The sequence below is a fragment of the Diplotaxodon limnothrissa genome, linkage group LG2, assembly GCF_057381915.1.
Source record: "Diplotaxodon limnothrissa isolate DT_005_m linkage group LG2, D_limnothrissa_male_GT1.1, whole genome shotgun sequence".
Classification (NCBI taxonomy): Eukaryota; Metazoa; Chordata; class Actinopteri; order Cichliformes; family Cichlidae; genus Diplotaxodon; species Diplotaxodon limnothrissa.
The window spans coordinates 29,736,101-29,756,155 of NC_140597.1; the positions used below are offsets into that span (position 1 = coordinate 29,736,101).

The 20,055-nt window shown below is 39.8% G+C and overlaps 1 protein-coding gene across 1 annotated transcript; it reads left to right on the forward strand.

The window, feature by feature from the left end:
- The first annotated feature begins 1,726 nt into the window (after positions 1-1,726).
- Positions 1,727-16,587, forward strand: ccnjl (cyclin J-like). Its single transcript, XM_085370352.1, has 6 exons — positions 1,727-1,953; positions 2,593-2,679; positions 6,115-6,325; positions 15,077-15,376; positions 15,468-15,627; positions 15,719-16,587. Exons 2-6 carry the CDS (start codon positions 2,611-2,613, stop codon positions 16,230-16,232), a joined length of 1,254 nt encoding a protein of 417 aa, XP_085226478.1. The 5' UTR covers positions 1,727-1,953; positions 2,593-2,610; the 3' UTR covers positions 16,233-16,587.
- Positions 16,588-20,055: the final 3,468 nt, after the last annotated feature.

A 20,055-nucleotide genomic window follows, 5' to 3' on the forward strand; every position in this document is an offset into this window, starting at 1 on the left:
TATGTATTTATATGTATTTGCATTTGCATGTATACAATTTTATGTAGCACATGAGTAATTTAAGTAATACACAACTTCATGTAACTTACAGGAGAGAAGAAATAGTGACATTTTAAGTCATTTTAAGTAGTGTCAAACTTCCGGGTATTTTACAGGAAAGGAGACAAAAATTATACTGTGAGTAAATTTAAATACTGCATAAACAATTTTAAGTACCATACTACATACTTTCCTGGTAATTGTGCCATCTTAAATTATAAGTACATTATGCTTTTTGGGTTGTTGGCCGTATTATAGAGTGAATTTAAGTTACGCATTATTTAAAATTACTTGTACATGAATTAAATGTATTTACAGTATAAATACTTCTTTGTTTTCTGTAAAAAAAACAACCCAAAACACTTTTCCCCCCTTACCTCACTTCAAGTATTTGTAGGTAAATATAATTACATTGTAATTTCAAATAAACTACATTCCACTGCAATTCCATTTAATTAGTCGTGGGCCATACTGTAAAGTGTTACCGAATACAGGACAATGACAGACTACATTAAGGAGACAAAGGATTGGAGAAACACAAGAACATGCTGCACCTCCTGTGTTTCTTTACTTTTAGAGGCCGTTCATCACCATTTCATGGACCACAGGGGGATTTTTAACTGGGGTTTTATACTCAAATGTCTCAAAGTCATCTGTGGGTATTCACATCACACATGGAAGCAATTAATCACACTTGATCTAATGTGTTACTTAACTAAAGTATCCATAACCTATGATACTTCAGGGAAGAAATGCAATTCTGCATTTAAACTTGTGCTTATGTAAAAGTACAAATAGACCATATCCTATTCCTTCCCCTAAACTAATTCAAACAGATACCATACTGAAAGCACAGTATCTGCTTCACTGCTTTTGTGGTTCCCCGGGTTCCAGCATTTACTTGGGGATCATTTAGCTCAAAGCATTCAACCAATGTTTTTAAGAAGCACACACAAGCTCTTTATATCTTGCAGTTTAAGATAATTGTTAGCATAAATCTTGTGCCAGTTAAACAGTTTATAAAGGCTGTTGAAGCCTGTGTATTGTTGTGTTTTTTGGTACTGATACAGGGGAAAAGCTTAGAGTCAGGGATACAGTGCTGTGACAATTATTTGCAAATTTCTCTATTTCTTATTGTTTTATATTTGTCATATTTACATGTTTCAGATCATTAAGAAAGAAAGAAAGAAAGAAAGAAAGAAAGAAAGAAAGAAAGAAAGAAAGAAAGAAAGAAAGAAAGGGGTCAGATACTTCTTCACTGGACTGAACAGTTAGCTCTCACACTTGATAGCATTAAAATAGACAACTTCAATAACAGCACTTCCAAAATCACTGGAATTCTTGCTCAAAGGGAATACTGTCTGGGATTTCTGTCTTAAAAGATAGGTAAATGTTTAATATAATATAATATAATATAATATAATATAATATAATATAATATAATATAATATAATATAATATAATATAATATAATATGCATTCGTTAACATTTTGTATATTAAATAAATGAAATGAGATCCTTTGCTGAACTGTAGCCGTTTGTAGTTCTAGCGGTGACCTTTAAAGACTACAATTCCCAGGCTGGGGGAGGAACCTCACGTCTAGAGCACGAGCTCTGTAGACCAACAGTAGCAGCTGGCTGAGCCGAAGAGGCTACTTTGTTAACAGCGAAGCCACCGGAGAGAAAACGGCTCAGTGGTTTCTCTCGGAAAAGTGTGAACAGTTTGGGGGAAACGGGGAACCCGAAGGCCTGTCGGTGGGATTTAACGGTGGCACCTACTCTGTTTTGTGTTATTAACTTTGTTTTTTCGCCGACAAAAAGAGGTCTTACTCAAAGTTGAGCCGTAGCGGAGTTCTGTCGTTCAGGATGTCGGACTGAGACAAAGGGGTCTGGGGGGCATTCCCGACGGAGCGGTGAGTGAAACAGGCGATAACTACCAAGACTAAAAAAAGAAAGAAAAAGTTTTCTTTGTTGCTGATTGCCGGAAAAATAATCTGAGTTTGTGATGAGCTCAGTATTTCTGAGCCTGGTGGGCACAGTTAACTTAAAGCCCGTCTGTTTGGCCGCAGTCTCGTGGTGTAGAATCGCCTTCAGTCATAACTGAAATGTAGGACTGGTTGGTGATTTGCCTTCGCGATGAACAACCACGTTAAAAAATGAGATTTTATGGAAGGCTGCTTTGATGAGACTGACCTACAGCATGGTCGAAGGGGGCATTTAACCGAGCCATTAGGTTTCCGAACACAGAAAATGGCCTATGCGGGGAAATAGACCTGTGCAGCGAGATAAAGGTGTTTAAAAACTTTATCAAAAACGCATTCCTCGAAAGGGTATTTATTTATTTATTTTTTACTGTCAACGAGAACAAAACAGCTAGCTTACTAATCCTACATTTTAAATTAAAGAGAACAGTTGTAGAAAGACTTAAATTCAGCTTTGCTTTCTTTCCTCTCATGTGGTAAAAATAGTCTCAACTTTCAGTGTGGTGGCTATACTGGCTTGGCCTTGCTTCTTTCTTCAAGTACCTGAACTTTGTCTGATTTTGCTTTCAGCAGGTAAAACTAGGAAAGATGGAGAGGGAGCTGGAATGGTGGAAGGATCAGTTAGCTGCAGATATCCATCAGTCCCTCCGCATTAAGGTGAGTTTGTCTGAACTAAGCTCTGTTTTAACAGGAAGTTTTATTTTGCCGACCTTCTTCTGACTGCTTGCGCTTAGGATAACTTAAATTCACCTTTAAAAACAGTAACCCCCCACCTCTCCTCACAGCACTAGGCTTTTGCAGCTGACATTTTCAAACAGTGAGGCCAAAATCAACAGTGTCTGTGAATTAAAAAAAACAAACAAACAAAAAACTTGCTACACACTGCAGTGCAGTGCTTATCTTTATCACCAGCTCAGAGGAAATCTAGAAAAACGCCAGCAAACATTGACAGTTTTACTTCTGCCTAATCAAATCCGTGAATTAAAGTGATTAACAGTGAGTCAACAAACACTGATGTTAAACTCTCAACTGCAGCTTTGCCAAAATTTGTTACTCAAATGGATTATAAGTGTTTAGTTTTAGTTTTTTAATTGCACCCTTTGCCTTGTTCTAAAGACCAAGTGATTACTATTGATTTTCAGAAGAAAATGTTAAAAGTAATTTTTCTTTTTTTGAGCAGTTGTGGCACGCATTTGAATCAGACCCTGAGCTGTATTGATATTCCACGACAAGATGTAATGTTGCGAGGAAAATATAATTACCCGGTCCTGCTGTCTATTTAAACATAGTCTAAATTAGATTACATGGAGGATTTAAGGCTCATTAATTGAGAACATCTTAATTAACCTCAGAGCGTGATCATATTTCTTCCCCATGTGTCACTTTAATGGAGACATCTGTCACTTTGCTGGCATTTTCATCTTCATAGTGATGGAGCTCAGGTTTAGAAGATCAGGTATCTTAAATGTGCCACAAATCGCAAGAATGTGTGTAGAATGAGGAGTGTAGCGTATCGGGTGGTTGTGAGCTGCATGTAATGAGTCACACGCTTACATAGCATTTGAATCAGTTTACGCATGCTGGACAGTGTCTGACTCAGAGTGAGCTGTCAATTACACTGAAAGTCTTTATGCAGAGCTGGAAACAAAACAACACGCCCACTCTTTTCTCATCTGTGACAATGAGAGACATGCTGTCCGTCTCAAGTGTTTCTAGTCAAATCTAAAGCAACTGTTTTCACCACAGTATGATATGCAGCACTAAATGATCTAAAGTTACAATACAGGAATACCTGGTGGATGCTGTGCAAACCTGCCTGTGTTGTACTGCAGTGAGTTAGACAGTTTCAAAGCAGGTTTTTCTCAGTTTCTAAATTATTTTGATCAGGCGACTGATTTGTAGACAGTTGTAGTGTTTTTTTTTTTTGTTTTTTTTTATACATTTTTTTTCTTGCCATGGACTTGAATCTTTTACCCAAATTCACAGGAGTCTTGGTCATCTACACAAGATCGCAGATACCACTAGATGTCTTCATGTAGAAACGCACTACAGTTGTTTCAAAGAAAATTGGGAATTTCTTTACAATCATTCCTTTACCTAGGCCATATTGGGAATAAAAGATATATAGGAAAGCCAATAGATCATAGAAAATCACATTGGGTTTTAAGTAGTAAAAGTAGATAAGAATCAAGTTAAGTAATAATAGTACAATAAAGAGGATTAAACCAGATAATGCAAATTGAAGCATGGGTACACTGTTATCCCCCGATTACATGTAATAAATGACCATAAGACTTTCATTTGAATTTGAACAGACCTCAAGATTTCAGATTTTGTTCTCAAGACTAAACTGTTTTTATGCTGAAATGACTGTTTAACTTATGGATCATTAACCATGCCAGATGAAAAAAGAATGCTGCTTTTAGATGACTTGAAAGCTGACATTTCTCTAAACAGAACAACTCATTTAAAATCTAGAGTAAATCTTTTTTTCCCCCCAAAAAATAAAATAATTGTCAGTTGCTTGGTTGTTTTATGTCTTCAGAAATAGTAAATTTCCATAAACCTGTAATGGAAAAGATTGGTGAGTCAGTGTCAGAACCGTGCGTAAAAAAGGCCCTCACGCGGTCTTCACATTTCCTGCATGGCGCCTTTACCCCCACAGTCTCATCCAGCCTTAATGATGTGTGCTGCAGTGATAATGCCCTGATGTGGGAGATAGCGGTGGTGTGTAGCATGTGGCAAATTATCAGACATGCAAATCAGTAGGCAGCTGTGGAATCCTTAATTATGGTGCGGATCCCCCACAAAGGCTCCTCTGCACTCCTCGCAGACCCCCCCAGAGCCCTCCCTTCTTTTCACATCCACCCCCATTCTCCTGCTGCCCTTGTACCCCGAGACAGACAGATGGAGCAGAGTTTGGGGAGGACTGGCTGATATGATAGGTCATGGCACCGGGGGTTGGTGTTGCTATGTTGATTTGGTAGGGGGTACTGCTTATTTTTGAATTCCACTGAAGTGCCAGTCTGAAGACTTTTTTTTTTTAAAGTTTTGCATTCACAGCAAATAATTTTTGTGCAGCGTGTCGGCTATAATAGTACACATTTCCATCAGTGCATTTCAGAGAAACGGTTGATACTAGTATTGGCTGATCTGCCAGGTTTTTTAGCTGCTGCCCTCCAATTTGTGATTTATTTTAATGGAAGAATGATAAACAAGAATGGAAGGCAGTGGTTTGTGGATATATAACAACTGATTACTAGTCAGATTGGACGATTTGATCCAACCTAAGCTATGGGATATTCTTGAACAGCAGTCCCGACATAATGTGGATATTTTTCCTTTATTTTAAGGACTCCTTGCTGGCGCTAAAGAGATTAATCTGCCAATCCTTGATCTCTTATCAAATCCCAAAGCCCTTGTTTTTATGCATCCAAAAAAACATAAAAACATATTCGAGTATTAGTATCATGAATTCAGGGGGAATAGCTGTTCTGTGTACATGCAGTTCCAAATGTCTCCTATTTCTTACTCCGAGGCAGGTTTTGAAACTAGAAACTTGGTCTCTCTCCAGTTTTCTGTAGCTGATTGGGAAGATACTCAATGCTGATTCAATGCAAATGCCCCCAAGTGTCTTCATTCCACTTTGAAACACATGCAGCTAATTGAACATGAATAGGAGATGGGCTAGGGGTGAAACCTAATCCTATCTACCACTCAACCTCCACTGGAGGCCCTCCCCTTCCCTCCCCATACCACATACACATCTCATCACACACAAACCCTCACCCCTTTGTTCAGAGACCCCTGCAATGACCCAGATTAGCTCCAGTTTTCTGCTCCAATGGTGATTTAAATGAAACGGATCCAGGGTTGAATCATAATCAAGAGTTTTTGGTATAAAAATAATTTCCTTTCTTAATATGAGTATCATACCCACCACTCTCCTGACAGTAGTGAATCTAGTCAGCATGGCTCACCATTATTATGCATATTCTTTTCGACCCGCATGCTTTTTCATCACTGCTTCCTGCCCACCCTGTTCCTCTTACACCCCGTCATTAACATCCCTGTTATCTTTTCTCTCTTCAGGAGCTGAAGTTGCCGGCCTACCGGGCCCATTCTCCCCAGATTGGCATGCGACGGTACTTTGCAGACTTGTTGGCCATCCTGAGTAATCGCTACCAGCTATGTCCTACAGCACGTCACTTGGCAGTCTACCTGCTGGACTTGTTCATGGACCACTATGACGTGGCTGTCAGGCAGCTCTACATCATTGCTCTGTCCTGTCTGCTGCTAGCTAGTAAGTTCAGAATCAGCTTTTTATTTTCTCAAAACTTGCCCCATGCTTTTTCTATATTCCAGGCATTTAAAAAATATTTTCCTTGATAAAATCCTTACATGTAATCTCAAAATAATCCCATCATGCTTTTAAATGGATTAGAGGTCATTTCACACCTCTTGATAGCTGAACGTGTTATCACACAGGTAATAAATGGGCTGCTGTTCGTGTTGGAGAACAAGGTTTCTCTATCTTTCACAAGTTAGCCCCACTCTTCAAGTTGATTGGAATTAGTTTATTTATGAAGCCATGGCTGTTTGGATCTGTGTTTTTTGATACTCTGTGTTTTAGAGCAGTAAATGTAAAAAAAAAACAAAAACGCTTGGTCGTGGTGCTTTTTCGCTTGTGTCTTCTAACATAAAAAGGACCATATGAACATATTAAGAAGCATGATGGTGATTTTCTTTCTTAAAACTCTTTTTTTTTTGTAGATGAAAGTTTTAATTGATGTTCTAAATGGTTTTCTTAAGCTTTAATCTGATAGGAACCTTTACTCAGGTTAAGGTTTATGTTTTCATCTTAAAAAGTGTTATATGTCATCTTGTAACTACACAATGGTTGCACTGTGAGTCTGTTGTGCTAAAAGAAATGCTTTGACTGTGGTTTGTGCACAGATGGCACAAGGTGAAACACTTCCTGCAACTAAGCTATTTTGAGTTACACTCTAGAGATGCTTTTTCCCCTTCCAGCTCCACCTTCTAACTGAACCGTATTGACAGTTTACTGTTCAATGTGTTGGTTTAAGATAAAACCAGGTTTCCAATGTGACAGCATGATGGTTCCATTGTTTTTGAGAAACCGTTGGGATTATGATCATGCCTGCAGAACTTTATCTCTGTCTTTGATGCTAGTTGTAATATGATCTGAGTGGCTACTTCAGTTTGAGCCCGAGATGAACTAGTGTTGCACTTTCTGAGGTTAAAATGTCCTCTAATTAAAGCTGCAAAACATTTTGTTTAAAAAAACAAAACTCATTTAATTGATTGCAAATTCCAGCTTACCCAACATCCCAATACAAATCTAATTTACTACCATTAGTTGTTCACTCTCTAATGGCAATTTTCTGCTGTGATCAGCAGAGAAAATATGGAGATATTGTGTGCTTTCTTATTGTCAGCAAACACTTACAAAGACCAAATCCAGCTGTGATTTGAGCCTGCTAATAGAGGGATGTTTTCCATCACAGAATTCCTTTGTTCTTCCAAACTTATTAAAAATGCATCAGTGTGCACAGATGTGAATGCTTTGGTTGTAGTTGCATCGATTTTCAAGTTGTCTTTGTTTCTGCAAAAGTGAGTGAAGTAGTGGTTTAGTTTGATTAGTAACAATTTGCTTTTCTGCTCTGAAGTCAAAAAATGTTTCTTTTTGTTTTGTGTAAAGCAGGTGTGTTAATCAACATCCCCCCCTCCCCCCTAGTGCAGATTCAGGGTGTAGGTTGTGTGGTAGTTATTAGTGTCTGTATGCCTGTCTGGTGATTAACAGACTGTGAGGATTTCTGTACGTTAATGTAGCCCTTGGCATCATGGGTAATTAGACTAATGATGCTGTCAGAGTAAGAGTCTGGAACGGGGCCCGTTCACTTGGGAGGGCTCAGTTTGTGTGTGTGTGTGTGTGTGTGTGTGTATGGAGTCGCATACATGCCGCTTTTGCAATCAGAAGTCTCTGTGGTGTGATAAATTTGAATATAAGACTTGAAAGAGTTTTTTTTTTTTTTTTTTTTAAATCAATCTCCTGAGAATCCAAGAATAGCTTTGTGAGTTTGTTAATTTAGTGATATAATTATTATCAACTCAACCTGGAAAGAGGTTATCCTTCTAATCACTAATAATTAATCAATTTAAAAAAAAATCTTTTGATTGTGGCTTTCAGATACTAAGGCTTTCTCTTGCTCTCCTCTCTGTTCTCACTCCTCCAGGACTTGAGGGAGTCTCTGTCATGATTGATGAGGGCTTGAAAGTGCATTTCAATCAAAGTTGTCTCGGGTTTTCATCTGTGCCTTGGAATCTGGCCTAGTTATTGAACAACCTCCCCAGGTCTCACTGACTGGCTTTGACAGGCACATACATTGTCTTTCTTTAAACTCTCCTGGCTTTCAAACTCTGTTAATTAATCAGTACCTCTTTCATACTTCTCAGCAGTCACTGCCTAATCCTGTTTCTCCATTATATCTGTGTTTTTTGTGGGAACTTGTGAGTGCTTGTGTTTGCGCAAGGATGAGCTCCTCTTCATTTGTGGTAGTAAGGTTATGGTCAGTTTTTTATAAACAGAGTAAGTGGAAATGAGGTTTATTGACTGCTGATTTTTATTTTGAGAAGAAAGCCAATATATTCCCTCAGAATTAAGTATCTGTTGTGTTGAAGTCCTGCAGTGATACATCAGTCTTGTTGACATTTTTTTTTCTGATCAGGACAGGTGAACTCTCCTGAGTGAATCTCAGTTACAAGCTCTCGCTGAAGGTGGTTTTCATATATTTTGTTCCATGAGCCCTACAACTCTTATTGCCTGTTCTTATTGTCCTTATCTTCAACGTTATGCTGCTCTGTTGTTTGTTAATTGCCCCTTGGGGATAAATAAAGTCTTCTGATTCTACAAGAAAAGAGCATCCTGTGAAATGGCACAACTAAAGAGACTACAGCGTGCACTTACATAGGCGTCGGAGCCCGGGGGTGGGGAGGAACTGTGTGCCGAGGGGCACCTGCCATATGCTCTCCGAGTCAGGCCTCAAACAAAAGCCAGTCAATGCAAGCAGGCCAGCCAGCCAGCCAGCCAGCCAGACCCTTCCCATAGAGGGGGAGGGGAGCACACTCCAAGGGGTGGAGGTTGTTGTGTGTGCAGGCTGTTGTGTGTGTGCAGGCGTGTGTTTGTGTGTGTGTATGGTAGAGATTTGCCGTAAGCTAATGTCACTAAAAGAGGACATGGTTGCTGTGGCAACCTTGTGATAAACCCACCGAGTCCTTTCTTGTGGTCACCTCATTAAAATCCACATTCATGTCTGATCCATTTCAGAGTTTGCCATTAAAAGGCTGCCACTACTACCACCAACACACAGACATAAAACTGGCTTGTTCTGGTAATGTCCCTTTACCTTCTGCTGCTGCTGGCTCTGTTTCCTCCTCGTTCTCTCACCTTGTCAGGGTCGGGCAGAGAGAGCCAGTCCTGGGACAGGATAGCCAGTAAAAAGCACTCCCACATCCCTGAGGGGGTTGGGAAATGAGTGGAGCGGTACTTCAAAGGCAGGTTGACTGCTGATGTTAAACAGGGTAGAAAGGGAGGGAGAGGTGGTAGCCTGCAAAATGGGACATGTTAGAACTGAACCACTCGGTGGGGTACCCTAAAATGTTGATTAATAGGGGACCCACTTCCCTCTCTGTCCAAATATGTGATTCTGATTGAACGGTTCCACAAGTTTTCTTGAAAATGTTATTAAAAATATCCATAAACAGATGTGGCAGTTCATCTTTTTGTTTGAGATCTTTTTTTTATAATTATAACCCCCAACTGCAGGCAAATGTCAATATTTAGTCGAATTTTGTGTTTTGTTGTGCAATGCCTGAAACTCCCCACGAACTACCTGTGTCACCACACATACTGCATGGCATTTCACACAGTCAGTCTCTGAATCCCCCCCACACAATCTCACACAATCTCACACACACACACACACACACACACACACACACACACACACACACACACACACACACACACACACGCGCAGGACTGAGTCTTCTCAGTTTCTCCCCGCTCACCCAACCATTCAGCATCAGGGGTCGGCCCAGGCCTACATTGTAAGAGCTGGCAGAACCTGGGGTGTCAACACAGAGGTTCTGTGATGGAGCTGTGACCAATTTTTCCCTGCCAATGAAAGATGAACCGACAAATACATTGTGTTTAAAGAACAGGGGAAATTCCTTCATGGCTGTCAAGTTGAAGAGAGAAAGCAGGGTGAGCTTTATTTATGAGAGATTATCAGCATTAATTGATAGCAGTAAGAAATCCTGTTTGGGAAGTCATTCACATGTACCACAGGGCTGTTGGTCGATTATCTGAAGCTTTGTTGTGTATAAAGTCTTTTTTTTTGTCATTCAGGGCTTCTGGTTTAATGTGTCCTTTTTCAAATATATATTTAGATTTTCACCAAGAAATCTGGAAAGATGCTTTAATAGTTTTAGATGTGGTGGAGAACTACCAGGTGAAGAAAGTTTGAAGGCTGATCAAAAACTGGTAGAGTTGCACATTGTCAGCAAAATGGAGTGAAACAGAAAATGAGTCCTGTGTATGTGAGAGTACAACTATCAGGTTTTCTAACAGCCCCTATCACTCTAAACTGCTTTCCATCTCCACCCCCAACTCCCATTTTTCAAATGACACACCTGGGAGGAAGCCTTGCATCCTGGTCTTACCTCTTCCTAACCTTAACCTGTGACACACATCATTAAGTCTGAATATTTTTAACAACTTGCTCCACATTTTCTCATCATTATTATCACCAGTGTGTTCTGTGAGAAATAATAGGTGTCTTGTAGTTGCTCTGTATGGAGAAGTACATGGTTTAGATGAAAAAGAAAGCTTTTAAATAAAACCCTTGGAGTGTCACTCTATACTCCTTACTGACTTGAGATACAATCATGTAGCCGTCTGCATTCCAGGTGAGCTGAACTCACAGGAGAGGAATGCATCATCTCTTTCATACTGGCAACAGTGAAACGGCACACTGTTATCCCAATAAAATAGCAGTGAGTAGATATGATACAATTTACAAAGCCAAACACTGTGATTAGTACTTGTATGATTGTATGTATCATTAGTACTGGTTTGTGTACACTTGTGGATTTAACAGTGTAGTGCTATATATGGTTTTGCACATTTGATTTTGTTTTTAATTTTTTAAAACAGACGGAAATGACTCTATAATGCTATTTAGCTCTGGATATTTATTATTTAACAACAATTTTATATAACAACAGTTTAGGTAAGTAATCAACGATTTAAATAGTATTTTAAGAAAAATGTCTCAAATTAGTCTAAAGTAATTTTCTTACGGTAGTTCATCTTGTCCATTGGCTCCTGGAAAGCAGTGTTAGATTTTAGATGCCGTTGTAGGAGGAACAAAAACTATGATCCTAGAAATCTTAGAAATGGTATTCTGATGTCACAGAGTTTCTGCTGGAAACATGAAGTTTGTTTAATGTCCGATCCACCACCGCTCCACCTGTTAATCTCAAAAATAGTTCCTGGCCGCACTGTATGTGTGAAAATGACTTAAGCCTTCTGTTAGAGGAAATTATATACGTTTTCATTTTTGATTGCTGTTTGGATAAAAATGTGAAATTTGGGAACAACATCTTTCAATTTTGAGGAACCCATTGGCTATTTTTCAATATTTAACTTAATTAAAGCTAGTTAATCAGAAAAAGCTATGAATAGATGGCTGGATAATGTATAGTTACATTTTTAGTGCTCTTTTAGATAACATTTCCAAATGGTAACTGGTCTGATTTATTGTACTTCAGAATTAATAGAACCAGGAGCTACTTGTACTCTTAGTTGTAGGCTTTCTGATTTCATCTTTCTGTCATGGTGCAGGCTTTCTGTCATTCAGAACAAGATTCCTCAGACCCACCCATGTCTGTGATGGAGAGAGAGCTATGTTACACTGTATTCGCCACACATGAAAAAGACTTGCTGCTGCAAGTGTGTGTCAAATCTAGTGAAGTATAATTAAACTTTTTTGTTCAAGAGGAGGACTCTGTCATCGCCACTAAGCACAGTATCACAGTATGTGTTTAGCTTAGACAGTCGAACCCTTCCTCACACAGCCTCTTGAAACATGCTCTCGTGTACTGGGAATGGCAGCAATGCATCATACAAGAATGTCTTAATCTTATTGCAAATCAGAAACCAAGTTGGTGAGAGACACTCTTATTATGTATATGTTATGGCTGTTAAGGGTTATTCTCTAGTGAGCTGAGGCACGCAGAGAAGCATGAAATGTGCTAATCTTGATCATGCCTATCTGTTACTGTGATTGCATGTAGTTCAGACTTGTTGAATATGAAGTGTAAATGACGAGGATGGCCTTTCAGACACTAAGTTGCTATATTCAGATGCTGTCAGACTGCAGGAGAGGAGTGGGTGGGTGAATAAAGTGAATTTATTCACCATCCTGTGTTTTTTGATGATGTGTTCACTTATTGAAATGACACACTGTAATCTCCATGATATTAACTTAAACCTGTTTCTGGTTTAAACTCTTGTTATGGTTTGGCAGGTTTGACTGAAGATTATTTTTGGACACTCATTGTTGTAAACCAAAGGAATAAGCACAGAACACAATAAGGAGCTTGACTTGTGTGTCTTAGGATCAAAGAGACTGGGGTTATGTGGGGATAGGGGGGCAGTGATGCCTTTTTATGGCAGTGTCTGTGTGGACATAGCAGTCTAGGAGCAGACGGGGACCTGATCCAAAGGATATGAGGGTGAGAGAATGGGACAAGTGTGGACTGAGCCATGGACTGAATCTGAGTGGTTGTAAAACAGCGCTGTTTCTTTGTGCTTCCTGTTCTGCCTGATAGACACGATTACTGCTTCTCTACTAATTACTGTCTCACCCCCACATCCCTGCATGTTGGCCTGCCAGTCCCATTCCCTCTCTCTTCCTTCCCCTGCTTAATGGTGGTTTGCAGCATAGGTGATAAAATTTATACTTGTAGGAAGACACTCAAGACGCTCTACTAGACGTGGGCTCAAATATGAAAATGAGGTCTGTTGAAGACAATGACAGTATCAGGTAATTGTTGCTGTTTACTTATAACTGTAGCTGGGAAAGGTTAGTAAAGCTCCTGTTTTCAGTGTTTCATTGGCCTTGTCTTAGATTAGAAGATTTACTCCTGCAGAGAGTTTTCGTTGTTTCCGGATTAATGCATATTTTCGCCAAGCTGAAGTGTAACATTTTAATCCTACCAGCGTGATATAATGGGGTAACATTTTGTCTCCAGGCAGGAAAAATATGTATTTTTGATTATTGAAATGTCTGCAAATAAATTTTTATTCTCAATGTTATATTATGTAAATTCTATCCTTATAAAGAAAGCAAGAGAGAGCAAATCGGACATTTAGACATAAATATGCTTTAATAAACGTGGCAAGTCTGGTGGTCCTCAAAATTAAAAAATTAATTCATTAATCAGATTAATATTGGCTTATTGTTAAGCTATTGGGTTAACTGTATTTTTTTGCAAATGATCCCTGGCAACACGATCACATGCAGTCCTGTTGCCAGGGCCAAAGAAATATTAAATCTAGTTTAGAAACCTTTTCTCTGTTTCTTTGTCTGTAATACAGTACTGATTTATTTATGTGTTTATGTATGTATTTATTTATTGAATGCTTCTCTTAGGTGCTTCTCAATTAGACTAAACTGTATTAACTTGATCTGTTCCTATTTATCAGGTCTAAGCAGTATGAAAACATTTGTTGCAGAGTATTATGTTGTAATCATTGACAATATTTTTGGTGTAATTTATCTGCTAGGATCCACTTTTGTATGTCCACAGGAGGACTTATACTTGTTTAAAAACTGCTTATAGCTACATTATGTTTCATCCCGTAACCCATTTGTTTAAATTTAAAGTGTCTTATTGCACAGCTAAATGTCCAAGGCTTCTTCCCAATAATTAGAAGCAGTATTAAAAAAAAATTGAGCTCTGATTTTGAGAGCCAGCAACTTCCATTGAAAGTTAGTAGTAAAAGCTGCATGCAGTTTGTTGCAGGCTTTAAAGGGAGTCTGTATCAGTGTAACCCGACCCCTCCTCGCCCTCATTCTTAATGTTTGAGAAGAGGCCTGTTGGACCCTTGGATTAAAGGCATAAACACCCCACTTCATTGGTCACATGGACCCCAGAGGCCTCAGGGCTGTTGCTATGGAAAGCAGGAAGTCTTAGGACAGGGAGGGGGGCTCACCAAAAATGACGATTCTCTAATGTCTGCGAGTGAGACAAAGGGACAAAAGTACTGAGGATTGAGCTGACTGTGTTTTTCATAGAAAGTCCTTTTATGGTCCACTGTAAGCCTCCCTGGGCTTATTAGTATAATCACTTTGCTCTATGGCCAGATGTTCGGGAGTAGCCAACTTAATTGCAAATTCTTAGTAGGTAATAAACTGCTTTAGAGCTAACCGTAAACCTGCTGCACATGATGGTAATCTTGTTAAAAAGAGGGAAAACAATTAATAAACATTCTTTAAACACCCTTTAACAGATGCAACTCATTCTGGTTCACATTTTCCATTCTTACTTACTTTTCTTCAGTACATGAGATGATGTTAGTTATGAATTGCATTTTTTGTCACCACAAGAGGTGCAGCTAATGATCGTTTAAATGAGTTGGTTCATATTTTATAAATCCATTAAAGCCTACAAAATTTTTTATATATTTTTAAAGATGTTAAAGACTTTTTTGTTCAAAATCTTTACCCATAACACAAAAACCATAGCTAAAAGTCTTCTGCATTAGTGTAATGCTTTATATTTTTGAGAACTTACAAGCTAAGTGCAATACAGAGGTTGCCTCCTTGAATACATATGTAAACTGTTACATAAGTTAAATAAATATTGGATGTTTCTATTTTTTTTTTTGTCTTTATGGCTCTAAAGTCTGAAGGTGTAACTAAAGTTTTATAGCCACCCTCGCTACATCTTTGTTTCTTTGCAGGCAAATTTGAGGAGAAGGAGGACCGGGTCCCCAAACTGGAGCAGCTGAACTCTCTGGGGTTCATGTGCAGCCTAAACATAGTTCTCAACAAGAAGGATCTGATCAAAATGGAGCTCCTGCTGCTCGAGACCTTTGGCTGGAATCTGTGTATGCCCACACCCGCCCACTTTATTGACTACTACCTCCATGCCTCAGTGCAGGAGGGCGACCTCTACAATGGCTGGCCACTGTCCTCCCTCTCCAAGACCAAGGCTTTCATGGAGAAATACACACACTACTTCCTGGAGGTTTCATTGCAGGGTGAGTTTAAAAGACTGTAGTGAACTGTACTTTACTTAATGTGTCACACAGGTGTTGAACATAGAGTGATGATCTTTTTTCTCTTTTACAGACCATGCCTTTCTGAGTTTCAGGCCATCCCAGGTTGCTGCTGCGTGTGTGGCAGCATCTCGTATTTGCCTTCAGATTTCTCCAAGTTGGACAACTGCTTTGCATTTACTAACAGGGTACACATGGGACCACCTCACCCAGTGCATTGAGCTGATGTTGCTGTAAGGGACGCACAAACCCACACATTTCTTGATTTATTTCATTTTTGCAGTAGGTGTGATAACAACTGAAATATGTGCCTTTCCCTTTTAGTGCTCATGACAACGATGTGAAGGAGGCCAATAAAGCCAAATCCACACCTCCTCACCGGCCCTCCTCTCTGCAGTCCCAGCCGCAGACCTCTCACCTCTCTCCAGTGTCAGCCATCCAGAGACCAGCCTCCTCCACCTCCTCCACACCACAGCTGCTCTTTCAGCCAGATAGCTTTCCACACATTTCTCAGCATTCCCCATCCCTGTCCCAGCTGCAGGCACTAGCTGAGTCCCAGGCTTTGGGGTCTGTGGTAAACATGTCTCAGGACTTTCTTCAGAGTCACAGGATGGGTCTTCTAGCTGGGGCTGCCTCCATCACTCCTGCGGGGGTGTTCCCCTCCTACCCAAGCCTAACCTCAGGTCTCCAACCGGGGACTCGTGGGCTGCCGCTCCAGGGCCCCATTTCTGTGCAGATGGCCCTTGCTGGAGAGCCGCGACATTGTCTGAGCATGGCTTACAGTGGGAGCTACCTAGGGGCTCATCACACGTTCACAGCCGGCTGCTTTGACAGGTGACGCCAGGAGACGGAGAGGGAACGCAAACCCCCACGGGAGTCCGCTGATAGAGACCTCCAAATCCCCAAACACCCACTTACAGACCTCCTCTCTCTCTCCGTCGCCACCGCAACAGCTTCAGCTTGCCCAGCTCCCTCGTCCCTCTCACAGAGACGCCTCAGACGCAAACAGAGGTCCAAAAGCAAGAAAGATCCAGTGGAAGTCATCACACTGACATGACAAATGCTCCTCTGCCTCATGAAATACTGAGGCGCTGTGAAATTCTTATCCCTATATTCCGAGCTGACTTTATAAATCTGTGTTATTTTGAGACTGTCATCACTGTGAATGAGATGAAAGCAGCCGTGTGATCCAACACCCACCTCATTCAGTGCCTGTTCTCAGTTGTGATGGCTGAGCCAATTTTAGAAGTGCACAGAAGACAAAGTATGTGATAAGCATATCTTGCTGCTTGACGTTTTATTTTTTGTTTTTTTTTAATTACTAATCCCAAAAATTGAACATGTTATAGAGAAAATTTGGCTGATATTGTTTTTTGTTTTTTAAGCCACCATTTCAGAGAGATGAAAGAAATGGAGGCTTGTTGCTGACGTGGCAGAGCACAAAGAGACTGTATGTCAGTGGAAATTTTACTTGTGTCTCCTGCACGTCATTGAACATTGATCTAATGAGCTGAAGGGCTTCTCTGAGAATTCCTCACAACATAAGACCTCAGAGGGGACGAAGAAGTCATTGTTCTGTGCGAAGCAGGTGAAGTCCGCAGCTCGATCAGGCGTGCGCTATTTTTATCCCCGCCTCCCTCGTCATCTTTTTTCTCTCTCACCTCCAAAGTCGAGCCTTGTGGCTGAGCCCTCACGCATGCAGGTGAACGTGTGGCTCTGTTAAAGCTGCAGGCTTTGTCATGCTAAAGTTTTAATTTCTCCAGCACCACTCAAAGAATTAAAAGACAAACTGATGTGACTGGACCAGCATGGTGAAGGAGACACAACGCTGGTGTGTGTTGTACATATGAATTGCTGCTGCCTTCTGAACTGTTGGTTCTGTGTCTGTGTTAATGACTGAAATGTTTACATGAACCACTAAGTATCAGGGACTTTAACAAGATTATACTTGAATATGATGCCATTGAAACATGTCATAGCTTTTATTTATGACTTTTTTTTTTAAATATTCATTTTTGATATTATGTAGTTTTTTGCCAGCTTAGAAATCCACCGTTGGTCAGTTAGTTTTTTTTTTTTTGTTTTTTTTTGTAACTGTTCATAGAAACAGGCTCAGGTTTTAAGGCTGAAGCTAGCAGCCTTTCCTTCATTATTCTGTGCTTATGCTTTAAAGTGGATGCTAATTCAGCATCTGCGGGGGCTGTTATACTCTCCTTATTCATCACTGGACCATACTGTGTACAACTCAGTAACTGAATGCATGAAATAGTCTGCTACATAGCTCAATAAGCCCGCGGTTGCTTGTTTGACACACCAGTATCTGCAGCCTGTTGTTTCTAATTGTTCCACATTTCTTCCGTCTTCCCAGTGCCGGCTGGTATCATAGTGATACTGTAACTTTGCCGACTCCAATTTTCGGGATCTCTTTTTTTTTTTTACTATATTTTGACTGAATTAGGGCTGCAAATCATCAATTTGGGTTTTAGGTTGAGTAACTGTGTGATATTTCTGAAATCGCTTAAAAACATTAATGATATTAATTGTATTCATACTTTTTTTAAAACTCTACTTAAATATAGAAAATCTGCAGTTATATATCGCAAAGAAAAGCAGGCTGGAGTCAGGAAACATTTAAAGTACACATCAGTGAATCTGTTCATTGTTCCAGCTCTTGACTGAACTGATAGTGTCTTCTCAGCTTTGTAGAAAACTGATGTCTTTCTGGAAGAAGTGTAAACTCAGATATGCTACTTGGAATTTCTTGAACCTTGAATTGCCTATTGTTTAAATGTCCCGACTTTTCACTTCATTCTGGTGTTAGTTGTGCACGTTGGGCAGCCTCCTCATGTCCGTGCCTTGTCCTGAGCAGTTGTCAGGCTCACAGACATGTACAGATATTTGTTAGACAACACTACATGAAGCTTCCTGAAACAGCATTACCCAGATTAATATAATCCTGCATCCACCAAAAGGACTTGTTGATGTGTTTCAGTGATATAAACCATGATACTATGCCTTTATGTTTTCTAACTCTGTGTACAGTTTTGTTGTATTTTATGCATTCCATTTGTCTTCATTATATTTTAGTTCAGTCTTTTTCAGATTCTTTCATTGAATGCTGTTGGTGTGAATTAGTTTTTTGTTTTGTTTTTTAGCTAATTTTTCTCTTTCTCATAATTCAAGAGCAACTTCTCATTGAGGTGTCAAAGGTGCAATACGTTGTTTTTGTTTGTTTGTTTAAAGTGACCACAGCCATCACTGTCTCATGTTTACCACTGGTTCATCTTTTATAACTTATATAAGTTTTAAAATTTTTTTTTATAATTGTGACTTGACTTGCTGTAAGTTGGATCTCCCCTAGAGGGGGGCGGCGGGTTCTGAACACAATGAATATGTTGCATATTGCAGCATCAGGCTTGGAAGTGATAGATCTTACCGAATGCATTCGTCTTTTAGCCAGTTTAATCATGCTTTTTTTGCTTTTCTTTTTTTCCATAAGAAATGCTGATGCCAGTCACACCAAACAACCCTCGTCTAATGTGATAGTAAAAATGACACCACAAACATCCAACTTGTATTTTTATATTCTTTTGTAGCCTTGGTTTATGTGACACTGAATGATAAAATGATCTGTTTTTATCATAAAGTGCCATGAAAAAAATAAACACAAAAGACTGAAGTGAGTGTGTGAAAGGTGTGTTTCTTCTCAAGTGCCTGCAGCTTTTCGGGTGCACACGGTTCCCACTGTTACTTTGTCTTAGAGAGAAGACAATGTAACAACTCCTGCAGGTTTTACACACAGCCCTCCAGCTGTGACCACATACTGTCACTGCAGCTCACCATTCATTAAACCTGCCCTGCGTTAAGCTAAAGCCAGTGGAGCAGTTTAAATACATTTATTTAAGTGCTGTTACTTGTGTTCTAATCATTTCTTCTGCTTTAAAATAATAAAAATACTTGGCAGCTGTGTTTAGATCTTTTTGAGGCTAAATGCAGAACTAAAAGTACCAGACGGTAATTCTTGTCTGATTATGCATGAATGCAGACTAGCATGTGCATACTCTTCCAGCACTTTGCAGTTAAGTTCAAATCTATAGCAAATAATTTAATCAGTCAGTCCCACACTGTAACCACTGGTGGGGTAGTAAAGGAGCATCACTAATCAGCGTGCTGATGAACAAGTTAAGCCTCTCTTCTACTCCTGCCGTCCACCTCCGCAGCTCCATCAGTGCTTTCTATGCTGTGTGGCATTTTGACATATAGAAACCTATTCAGTGATGGGGCTCTCTCTGACAAACAAGACATTATCCTGTTGTATAATACTTGCAAACCGACCACCCTCCTCATGTCGCACACACAATAGTGAACTCTTAGAGACCGCTGAGCCTTAGCTTTGTTCCCTGCAGCACAGTGGCATATTTATCTTACTGTGGAACTGAGAAAATCTGGAACGTTGTTGTCTAATCATGTTTGCTTGCAAATATTTAAAAAATTTCAGTTACAGAATCCTAAAGAACCAACAAACAAATAAACATGATACCACTGTGAGGAATTTTCCAGATCTTCAGTCTTTAGGGCTCGTCTGTAGAGGTGTGGATGAGGGGAGGGGGAGGGTGGTGCTCCAGGCGTCAGTTTGTTAATGGATCATTTTCCTGTAGGCT